The 12,705-nt window shown below is 36.0% G+C and overlaps 1 protein-coding gene across 1 annotated transcript; it reads right to left on the bottom strand.

Moving 5' to 3' along the window:
• Positions 1-1,470: 1,470 nt before the first annotated feature.
• On the bottom strand, positions 1,471-11,512 carry LOC143228595 (uncharacterized). The gene is made up of 4 exons (XM_076459820.1): positions 11,468-11,512; positions 10,940-11,125; positions 8,614-9,095; positions 1,471-1,561 (listed from the first exon to the last, which is right to left on the bottom strand). The coding sequence occupies exons 2-4, from the start codon at positions 10,949-10,951 to the stop codon at positions 1,471-1,473; spliced, it is 585 nt and encodes a 194-aa protein (XP_076315935.1). The 5' UTR covers positions 10,952-11,125; positions 11,468-11,512.
• Positions 11,513-12,705: the final 1,193 nt, after the last annotated feature.

The following is a 12,705-nucleotide window of genomic DNA, read 5'->3' as shown; positions in this document are numbered from 1 at the left end:
AACTATAGGCGAGATACGTCTATTTGTTTAGTTTAATCAGACTAGGTGATCAGTTGTTCTCGAAGATGACCTAGGAAGGTCGAAACGTTATTCTCTGCCTTAATAGTAAAACTGTTAATACCCATACCAGCCGTTCTGAGATACAGATAGCTAGTTGCCTACCTCAGTATTATATATCAAGCACCAGCAAAGTGTATTGACTCACAAGACCTATTTCAAATCGCCAGTCACTACCACTGACCACTTAAAAACTGTTGTGGGTTACCTTCGCGCGAGTCTTAACCAGACGCATAAAAGTTAAAAAAATATGAAAATAAGGTTACATAGTTTGTACCCTAAGTTGGAAGACTAGCTTGAGAGAGGAACATTCCGTCCCGCCATCCCACTGTAACCGGCCCATGAGAACGACGCACCACTGAGAAATATTCCGACCTCATATCGTCTTGCTTAACAGCTCATGGTAACAATGGTTCATTAATAAATAATCCAATCTCCTAGGGGTCCATTCCGATCCTGACATTAAAAAACGAAGTACATGTCACACATCGTCTTGTGTTTATCATTCAAAACTAGCAAATGTACTGTAGTTATTAATATACTTCTAAAAATCTTTATTTTATATATCTTGAATACTCTGTAAAGTTCTTTGATTTGGTTTGAATTTCGCGCAGAGCTACTCGAGTGCTATTTGCGCTAGTCATCCAAAATTTAGCAATGTAAGACTAGAGGGAAGGAAGCTAGTCATCACCACCCACCGCCAACTCTTGGGCTACTCACTCTTTTACCAACGAACAGTGCGATTGATCGTCACATTATAAGGCCCCCCATTACTGAAAGGGCAAGCATGCTTGGTGCGACAGGAATTCGAACCCATGACCCTCAGATTACGAGTCGAGTGCCTTAACCACCTGGCCATGCCGGGCCTTAAAGCTCTTAGGACTAGTAATAACGTTTGCAGAGCTACCCGTTCAACAAAACCATATTTCTTTGATTGAATAAAAACGTACACCCTATATATATAATTATAATTTAAATATTTATGAAGGAAAATTAACTAGATTATTTTCCACTCTACACATCAGTCAGTATCCAGTGAATCAGTGATAAAGCTGCAACTTGGAAATAAGTTAAAAAATAGGCTTTCAATACCAGTGGTGAGAAACTCACAAAAAGCCTGTTGTGTAGTTTATTGCTTAACAGCAGTAAAATCTGCAGATCAGCTGTAAAATAGTACCATAATTTGCTCAAAACAGATTTTATGTGGAAAAAAAATGATAAATAGATTACAACAAAAAATCACGCATTGTATCAAGATCTACTTTAAAACGTAAAGTAAAAATATCTGATGATCAGATCCATTTACACGTAAAAAGTAGGAGTAAAAAAATTAATCTATGTTTGTTTGTTTGTCGTTAAGTACAAAGCTACACGATGGACTATCTGTGCTGTGTTCACCACGAGTATCAAAAGTCAATTTTTACTGGTATGAGCTCTCAGACTAGTCCCTGAGCTGCTGGGGGTCAGCCCTGAAGATGGTGGCTGTATTACCGAAACTAATTTTCTGTAAATAATAAAAAAATACCTTTCACTGTGCCAAAAAACATCATTTCATGTGTTTTTTATCTTAATATAATATCACAATAGGCTTTAAGAAATTATCTTAAACATCATATGATCTTTTTAAGACAAAAGTTAAATACATTACCATTCACGTTTCAGGCTAACGTGACAACAAAGTGACAAGCAGTTTTCTGTTACCTAGTGTACTCCCTATATATGTACGTTTATTCATTTTCAGGTAATCCCACAAAACTATTCAGAAGCAATCTGCGCTGATCATCCATAGTTTTAAATCGACAGACTAAAGGGAACGTAACAGATGAACGGTATCCACAATTTAACTCTTGGCCTACTCTTATATGAATGTATAGTGTGGTTTAACCGCCACCTTTATAACGCATTTACGACCATAAAGGCCCTTTCAATGACACAGTGGTATATTTTTGAGGTAGCGGGACGCGAACGTTGAGCCCGCATATCCATAGTTCAACACGCTAATTAATGGACTGCTTTCGGCTATATATATGCCAGAGCTACACATACTATAAATTGCTTAATGGCATAAAATTGCAGCACAACAGAACACTTTATTATGGTATACCTGAGGCACAGAGTTCTAGCATAATCTTTAACCCAGGTGTTTCTGCTATTGAGAAAATAATGTAAGCGATCCCTATTATGAATCATTATCGTGGTTCGTGATATAGATTATTCTGAATAACTAGATATTTGCATTTTAGATCATACGTTTGATAAGAAAAAGCGTCTGTCTCTTGACGGGAAAAGTTTAGGCTAATCGATAAATTTAACATTTTTCATGGACTTTTAAAAAGGTTAATTGTGTTGCACTTTTGGTTTAACTCAGAGTCAAACCTCTGAAGTACTTATACAACCTACCGCTAAAGGTAATCATTAAACGTTTCAGTCATGCCAAGAGTCCCTCAACAACGTCACAACATAGGGTAAATTTACATTTTCATTCTGTAAATTATGTCACATTTTAAAATGTAAATGATAGTAAGATTAAATCCTAACAGTTTAGTGTAGGAATACAATTTGGCATCAATATTATCCACGTCTGTTCTTCTGTCATTTCAAAAGTGGATGTTGAGTTCGACTCCGTGCGTAGCTTTTCAAACGAGATATTCGAGCGCTTGGATTCACGCCACTAACCGAAATATATATAAGATTTCTCCAACACAAACTGAGGGCCCTTGACACTATTTCGTAACAGAAGATTTTGCGCCGTAACAGCCAAAATATAATAGTACAATATATTATAATTATCTGTTAATTGTTTTTACATAATTAATGTTTGAATACTATAAGTCAACCCTGATTTACTGTTGAATGTATAGAAATGAAAGGCATTTAATAGCAAAGAGATACAGTGAATGATATTATTCTTATATAGAAACTCATTGTTTCAGTTCCTAAAATTTGTGACTTTTATCCCAAATTAATAATTTTATACAATGGTAAACATGAAAAATGACAACTGGATATTCCTATCTTTGTTTGTTTTAGAATTTCGCGCAAAGCTACAGGAAGGCTATCTGCTCTAGCCATCCCTAATTTAATAGTGTAAGACCAGGGGAAAGGTAGCTAGTCATCACCACCCACCACCAACTCTTGGGCTTCTCTTTTACCAATGAATAGTGGGATTGATCGTCACATTATAACGCCCTCACGGCTAAAATGGCAAGCATGTTTAATGTAATATGGATTCAAACCCGCGGCCTTCAGATTACGGTTCGAACACCCTAACCACTTTGTGTGTAGAATTTTTGAAGTAGAGGCTTGGTAAGAGAATATTCTTATCCCCATATCTATCATAACCAAACTTCAGAATAGTCATGCTGTCATACAAAAGACATTCTTACCCCTTCTACAAAACACGTACCACGTTCGTAAAACTTGTAGTCTAGTAGATATATGATTAATCACCCGCTTCTTCAATATTAAATACTTTTAAGCTAATTTTATTAGTTTATACATTTAACACCTTCAAGTATAAGAAACAACCTTGGTTGTACAACAGAGCTTCTGTATTTCATATCGAACGTTTTATTATAATCATATTAATTGTTCCAACAGCGGACTAAATAGAGTCCCTCTGTGGTTCTATAGTGAACTAATTTGTCTTCCTCTAATTGATCTGGTTGACAGCTAACACCCATTCAGAACACGAATTTTCTGGAACTGGAAACCGAGTATTGTCCATTGTACGAGTTACAGAAAAGAACTAGTTCATTGTACTTGAAATAGGGCAGTATCTATACCACTTAATATTCCAATAAAACAATGCCCATTGCTTTGAATTTAAGGCAGGTTAGTAAACCTAACCACTTATTTCTCGTCGTCGTGTGTGTGCGTGTGTACATGAATAACGTATAGGCTTTTCAGAGTTATGTCCTTCACTCGGAAACGTCGCTTATCTACAGAGGGCTAGTTGTCATCAAATTTGTCAAGTAACTAAGAGCACGATCTAAGAGGAATAATACACCTAATAAAACAGTACGTTGACGTGTATCAAATCTTACATCATTAATGCATTTTATTGGATTACGTTTCGTCACGTGAGATCGTCAAGTAAAACCATGAATTTACACAGACATTGAAGTTAATTAAATCACGTAACGAAAAGTGAACGGAAGCAGGAACCCTCGCATCCACATGAAATGTCACTGCACTTTTAACCTAGAAAATGCCGGATATCTGGGGTAACACGTATATATCCTCTGTATTATCCATTCTTCTGAATCTGACACTTGGAATGCGTCAGCATTACTTTTGTACGAAAGTAATTTTGTTTATAGGTGCTGTTGTTCCAGCTTTTAGTTTACAAAATTCCACAAATTCATCTGTCCAAGAATAATGGTACACAGGTGAATAAATACTGTTTTGATTATAAAGAAATATTCTTGATTAAATTTAGTTTCCAAAGAAACAACATATGAGTGTGTTTAACCGAGAAACTAATAATAATAATGCTTATATTCACTCTAACACTGTCCTGAATATCGAAAACAACCCATAATTAACTAACTAAAAAGAATAACATGATAAATCAGCAAAAATATAAGTACATTAATACAAATAAGTATAAACGTTTAGACTTCAATCATAAATAACAAGTCTAGATATGGTCTGCTCGCTTGAACCTCAATTATAAATAACGAATCTCTGTATGGTACTAGACAAATATTACGACAGCAAGTGAAATGAATTATAATTATCGTTTGTTTTAGAGTAAGAAGTTAAACTATGTTCTAAATGAAAAAACTGTATTGTCACTTTTTACAGTATATTTATGTAGCCAATATTAAACCTTGCAGCTACAGATTACAATCAAATATGTTTTCACTAAATCAAACAGTTGCGGTTGAAATTTTGTATTCAGCTCTATTTGTTTCTTTCATTTTAGTTAAGCGCAAAGCTACACAATGGGCTATCTGTGCTCTACCTACCATGGGTATCAAAACCCGGTTTCTAAATTTAGCTCAGAAGTGGTGCATAAGTCTTGACAATCTATGTGTTCTTAACTTTAATGCTATAAGACTAACAATTAAACGTTGAACTATTTCCACTTAACAGTATTGTTGACCTGCGTTTATTTTCAGTTAAGAGTATTGTGGACCTGTGTTTATTTCCAGTTAAAAGTATTGTTGGCTTGTGTTTATTTCCAATTAACAGTATTGTTGACTTGTTTTTATTTCCAATTAACAGTATTGTTGACCTGTGTTTATTTCCAGTTAACAGCATTGTTGACCTGCGTTGATTTCCAATTAACAGTATTGTTGAACTGGGTTTGAAAGACATTTTCATAGATTACGCTATGTAACAACATTTTTACTTTTTCTTGTTCCTGGGCAGAAAGCGTTATTTCCCAATTACTTTTGCCTACAGTAAATGGAAAAGACCTATTTTTCTCTTCAAACTTTGCTTTTGTGACCTGGGTAATGAGATTTTCAAATTTGCCCATTTTCCAGAACATTCCAGGTAGATTCTGTGCTGAGTAGCTGATAGAGAATTTTCTCGAACTTACAAAATTTTCAAGAACCTTTTAGAATTTTCTAGAACTTTCCATAGTAATATATATACAGGGGCTCACCATTCACCACTTCAGTTTAGTTCTAGCTGCCTAAATAAATATATAAATAAACCTATCTGATTTTATGAAAGATGGTATCAAGAAACTGCAAATGTTCTCCAGGCGCATTCTGCTATGTATGTGTCAAATTTATTAAGACAAGAGTGACAAAGTACACTGTGACAACACCTGCCACAATATGTGAAGCCTACATGGCATATTTCGACATACCTGTCGGGGATCAAGACAAACCCTGGGCACCTCATTTTACCTACGAGCACTACAAAAAAACTCTAGAAGGTAAGATGGACATTTTTTCTTGCTTTAATAGTAAGATTTTATATTATACAAATTTTAGACCTTTTAAAATCTAAATATCTTTCAATTTATTTTAGTTTCCAATAGTATAGAAAAAATATCACATATAAGATATTTTGCATGAACCTCTTACACATTAGTTGTGGATGAAATAAATTCATTCTTCATAACAACAGTTTGCTATTCCAAGAATTTGGCGTGAACCCACTGATCATTCAAGAAATTGCTACTCTGTATGGTGGATCCTTCCAAACATCGGGCTGGCAAGAATGCATCTGCTATCATGTATCTGGACTTCTTGATAAGGAGTCTGCAGCCTTCAAGTACCTTCGAGACTTCTTCCCTAAGCTGTCTGAGGCAAATATCAAAACTGGTGTCTTCGTTGGACCACAAATAAAGAAGATTCTGGAGTGCACAGAATTCCACAAGAAGCTCAGTAGGAAGTAAAAATAGTTTGAGGCAGCTTTGTCGCAGTGGTTCGGAGCTTCTTGGGCAATCACAAGGCCGAAAATCACGTAGAATTGGTTGAGGTTCTGGTAAAGAACTACGGCAAAATAAGCTACAGAATGTATCTGAAAATCCATATCCTTGATGCTCTTCTTGATAAATTCAAGGAGAACATGGGAGCATACTCAGAGGAGCAAGGCGAGCGCTCCCACCAAGACATACTGAAGTTTGAACGCCGCTATCAAGGAGTGTATAACGAAAACATGATGGGAGAATATATTTGGGGGCTGATACGTGAAAATGACTTACATTACAGTGGCAAATCTCGAAAAACTACTCACTTCTAAACATTTTTCTATAACTATAGTATAACTACATGTAAATCTTGATTCATATGTTGTTTTATTCAGACCTTACGAAACGTTAGCAACTTTTCGGCTGGTCATGTATTACTTAGAAGTTCTAAAGGAATGCAAACCAAGTTTTTTTAAACATATCTATTTATACCATAAGCATTAAAAACTATTTTAACGACAATTAATTTTGCTGTTTCTTCTGATGTTTTTTACATGCTGTATAAAGTAATCTGCCAAATACAAGAGAATAATATAAGTATCTTTACCGACCCGGCATGGCCAAGCATGTGAAGGCAGGCGACTCATAATCTGAGGGTCGCGGGTTCGCATCTGCGTCGCGCCAAACATGCTCACCCTCCCAGCCGTGAGGTTGTTATAATGTGACGGTCAATCCCACTATTCATTGGTAAAAGAGTAGCCCAAGAGTTGGCGGTGGGTGGTGATGACTAGCTGCCTTCCCTCTAGTCTTACACTGCTAAATTAGGAACGGCTAGCACAGATAGCCCTCGAGTAGCTTTGTGCGAAATTCCAAACAAACAAACAGATTGAAAATCTCAATTCACTGAATGTATTTTATATTGTAATTATTAATTGACTGTTTAACTTCCAGATTCAGATTGTAATTTATATTTCCATGAATTTCATGTTACTTTTTAACTCTAATTACTTAATATTCTTCTCCAATAAACAACATATATCCATGTATAAAGATATGTTATTACTTGATATTCTTCTCCAATAAACAACATATATCCATGTATAAAGATATGTTATTACTTGATATTCTTCTCCAATAAACAACATATATCCATGTATAAAGATATGTTATTACTTGATATTACCTAAGTTTGTCGTTTTGTTATTTTTATTTTTGATTTAAAGGTAGTCTTTATTTAATTTATTTATATTCTTTAGAGGCTCAGGTCTAAACTTGAAAACTTATTACGCAAAATTTCATTGTTTTATACCTGCATAGCATAGCACAGATAGGCTATACGCTTAAAACAGTTATATTTTTCTGTTGTTCTTTCCAGAAGTTACTGCGGCCTAAAACAAACGACCTTCTGCACCAGCAGGCTTCGGTGAAGAGCCAATCCCACGAGTTGTTAATTTCTAATTGAAATTACGACAAAAAACTACATCTCTGTGTAAGAATTAATTATATAGCACCTTTAGACATATCAGGCTTCAATTCCTTTCTTTCTGCGTGGAATATTTAATAAATCAATAGCTACATTTCACACACTACCAGTGAACTAGTTTGATGTATTCTTGTTTATTCTATCCTATTAAATTTTACAAATGTTTCTGTGAAAGATTATTTAAAACTCAAGAACTCTTTAATGATCTAATAATGAATTAATGAAATATGGGTTTCTATCATTGAGTTTGTACTTTAGTTATGTCTGTACGACTTTCTGTTTTTAATAACTAGCTACACTATACTTCCACGTTAAGTACTTTACTGTGATAACGTTTACAAAAAAATCACTAAGTTTTGCAGGTTGAAACAGTTTTATTCTTCAATGTCAGTTATTTGAGTATCATACAATATACAGAGATCACAAAAATTCTATAAACCTTGAAAAATGGTTATTATACATTCGTATTGTACATGCTGTTCCTTTATGGAACTATTAATATTTAGTATATAAAAGAAATTAACAAAGCAAACTTGATAGTTTAATGAAATCGACATCTCCAAGATGGTTATTATTTATTTCATGAACATTTTTGTAGTTAGGACTTTACAAACGTGAGACATTCTTCACGTTGAAAAATTGGTATTTACACGCCATATTCGAAACTACGAATATTACTATCAGTGATGGCCATAACCTCCCATAACCTCCGCCATAGCCTCCTCCATAACCTCCACCATAACCTCCTCCATAACCTCCACCATAACCTCCTCCATAACCTCCACCATAGCCTCCTCCATAACCTCCGAAGTGCCTACTAGATCCAATAACGGCAAAAATTGGTACATTAACTCCATAGCCTCCTCCATGACCACCTCCATAGCCACCTCCATAGCCGCCCCCATAACCGCCTCCATAGCCTCCCCCATAGCCTCCTCCATGTCCACCAATAAGACCTCCTCCATAACTGCCATGGGTCCTTACGGAAACATGGGTTGGATAATTACACAAAATTCCATACAACCCTCCATAACCGTATCCTCCTCCACCGTAGCCTCCATAACCACCTCCGTATCCTCCACCGTAGCCTCCATAACCTCCTCCGTATCCTCCACCATACCCTCCGCCTAACACAAGACTTGCTGCTGCTGAGAGAAGAAGGAGTGTGACGCCAGTTTTCTGTAAAAGTAAAATAAATGTTCTATCATCAGTCTGTATCCCATTTGGTTCACACAGTTAAGGTAAAAGCGACCTCTTTTTTTTTCATACAACACTTGTTAACAAAGATATGTGATGGTAAAACGAAAACCTTTTATTCAGTATTTTCATATTAGAGAACTTCTAACTCCCTTTTGTTTAATGACTGCGTGACACACGAGTTCTTCACCAATGGATTGTTTAGGAAAAAAGTTATGATAACAGCCTGCGTTTTGTAAGTGTTATTTATTCAAGGAACAAGACCGTGATATCGAGTGACAAAAAATACGGGTTTTAAGGTTCTTTTATGCAACGCTAAGAAGATAGGAATTAGAAAACAAATCTAAATCTGCCAACAATTTTCTTAAATTGACTTGCGTTGATGACAAATAAATTTTCAGTATCCTAGTACGAAAATTTCAGCTTCTTAGAAACCTATTTTACGAAGCAGTAACGTGTTGAACGATAAGGTTTGTTTTCAATTTCGAGCAAAGCTACGTGAAGGCTATCTGCGCTAGCCGTCCCTAATTTTGCCATATAAGACTAGGGGAAGGCAGCTAGTCATCACTACCTACCACCAACTCTTTAGCTACTCTTTTAACAACGAATAATAGGATTGACTGTCACATTATAACACCCCCACCGCTGAAAGAGCGAACATATTTGGTGTGAAGGGAATTCGAACCCTCGATCCTCAGGTTACAGTCGAGTGCCTTAACCATCTAGATATGCCGGGCCTTCTAATATCCGTTTTCCACTAACTGAATCGACTGCTTAACTTTTATGTTTTTATCTTGATTAATAGCCTGAGTTATAATCTAAATTAGGTGATCGAATAGCCAAGTAACGACAAGAACGACTGACACCACATCATCTAAGTCTTAAATACTTAAATTGTTATGTTACACTGACAACGTCATTTAAAATTACAATTATATATTTTAAAATGATTATTTCTCACAGTTAACAGAACGTTTAATAGAGAAAGCTGAACTCAGTAAAAATAGTAACTGTTGTATTTTTTTCTACAACTGGAAATGAATAACAAATTATTACATTTCGATATGAGAAAACAGCAAACCTAAACAGCGTTTCTATAACTGGTTGTGGTATTTCATCAAGTATTTTCTTACCAGTAACTTCATTACAAATATTTTTTCACTACTTTCATTACAAACAAATGTTTCCTCTAAAACGTTTTCTGGCCAGATGGTTAAGGCAAACGACTCGTAATCTGAGGGTCGCAGGTTCGAATACCCGTCGCACCAAACGTGCTCGACCTTTCAGCCGCTAGAGTTATAATGTGACGGTCAATTCTACTATTCGTTGGTAAAAGAGTAGTCCAAGAATTGGCGGTGGGTGGGGATGACTAGCTGCCTTCCCTCTAGCCTTACACTGCTAAAATACGGACGGCTAGCGCAGATAGTCCTCGTAAAGATTTGCTGTTTGTTTGTTTTTTTGGAATTTCGCACAAAGCTACTCGAGGGCTATCTGTGCTAGCCGTCCCTAATTTAGCAGTGTAAGACTAGAGGGAAGGCAGCTAGTCATCACCACCCTCCGCCAACCCTTGGGCTACTCTTTTACCAACGAAAAGTGGGATTGACCGCTCATTATAACGCCCCCACGACTGGGAGGGCGAGCATGTTTGGCGCGACTTGGGCGCGAACCCGCGACCCTCAGATTACAAAGCGCACGCTTTAACGCGCCAGGCCATGCCAGGCGTGAAGCTTTGCACAAAATTCAAAACAAACAAACTGAAACGTTTTCCTTCAAGACCGTGTGAGATTTTGAGGTTCGACGTTTAAAGTACAGAACATAAGGCTTACCTGTAGGTACATCTCGGAGACTTGGATAGCTCTTGTACTGTTTCAGACAAGTCTTGAATCACTTGGTGATGATTCGATGGCTCTTCTAGCCGATGCTCTCGCCTTTTATATAAATCAGGAAATTAACCAAGGAATAGAACATTCTTCTGGAGCCCTCGAGCCCCAGGCTTCATGGAAACGTAACAACTGAAATAAAAAAAAACATCGTGTTTATTTTCGTCCGAGAAAATGTCTTTAACCTTTTTAAAATTTCGACTAAAACTAGCTCATTGTCTTTTTTTTCCTTATGTATTACAGTTAATATTGAAGATCTATCCCATCTGTGTCGTGCGTGAACGCTTTCAAGTTCTTTCATTACAAGGCTTTACTAATCGTATTAATATTATCTCTAATTTGTACTATTTTTGTTTCACTAAAATGTCAAATGCCTCTAACACAGCTTCTCGCTCTCTTCAAACCGAGATTTTTTTTTTCTAATGGTAAAATCGGGACAATAAAAAAGAGTTTTTATCGTTACACATCACTTACATATATATTTTGGGTATTTGACTACAATTTGTCGTACACGCCTTTTTGTTGGTTTTTTTTTTATTATCTCATCAAAACGATCTTTTAGTTGTTTACGCATTCCTACACGAGTGAATGACACGCCCATTATTCATACAAGTATTAACACTTACGTAATCACCAGTTTCACATCAATATTTAGACTTTCTTCACGCGAGGATAATTAGAATATTGTCAATTTGATCTTTATGGATTTAAATGCACTAAAAATTAAAAATCAACTGAGATATGTAATTAAGAAAACAAATCCATAAGTCAAACTGATTTGCATAAGAAAATTACAGAACGATTTTGTTTTCTAGATTAAAATTCCTACAATTTTGCGATCGAACGTCATCTATTAATACCAGTAGTCAAGTTGTGGAAACCTGTACACTAGTCCGCACTTCCATACCTTCACAAGCGTATCAAAGAACGTTCGAAAACCAAAACAAAGATAAATACAACATAATTAACTACGATATTAAAGAATACTATGAAACGTTTAAAGAAAGAAAAGATTTCAAAATATTCGGTTCAGCGAAGACGAAACTACAGCTGAAAATTAAAGCTATTAATAAACAAGTTGATACCAAAACTGGAGCAGATATGTGGGTATCTTACTGCTATCAACATATAAATGTAAGTATTTATAACTCTCATGTTTTGTCCATGTGTTTACAGATGGATAACAATTATGATATGTCAAGACTGACCCTGCAGGTAGCATCACGGTACGTATAGACTGACTCTGTAAGGTAGCATGGCAGTATAGCTAATCTAACCCTGCAAGGTAGCATGGTAATATGTCTAAACTGATCATGGAAAGTATTATGGTGGTAGGTCTAGACTGACCCTGTAAGGTAGCATGGTGGTATTTCTAAACTGAACCTTCATGTAGCCTGTGGTACGTATAGACTAACCCTGCAGGATATCATGCTGATATGCCTACATTAACCTTGTAGGTAGCAGCAGAGAAATCTCATCATCACCATCAAATTCGCTAATTACGTCAGTGAAGCGCATATTACAGTGAGGAAACGACTTGTACGTACCAAGGTACGTGTATGGAACACATTCCACTAGAAACAGCACTTGCCTATCACTTACATTTGTACACATGCAGAAACAGGATATCCAGATTCCGTTAAAATCAGGAAATATCTTGTTATACATAATTACGCCTCAACTTGTACACAAATATCATAATTTTATTAAAC

Source organism: Tachypleus tridentatus, chromosome 10 (assembly GCF_004210375.1).
Source record: "Tachypleus tridentatus isolate NWPU-2018 chromosome 10, ASM421037v1, whole genome shotgun sequence".
NCBI lineage: Eukaryota > Metazoa > Arthropoda > Merostomata > Xiphosura > Limulidae > Tachypleus > Tachypleus tridentatus.
The sequence above is the reverse complement of the archived record's forward strand: the minus strand, read 5'-3'. Positions and strand labels throughout refer to the sequence as shown.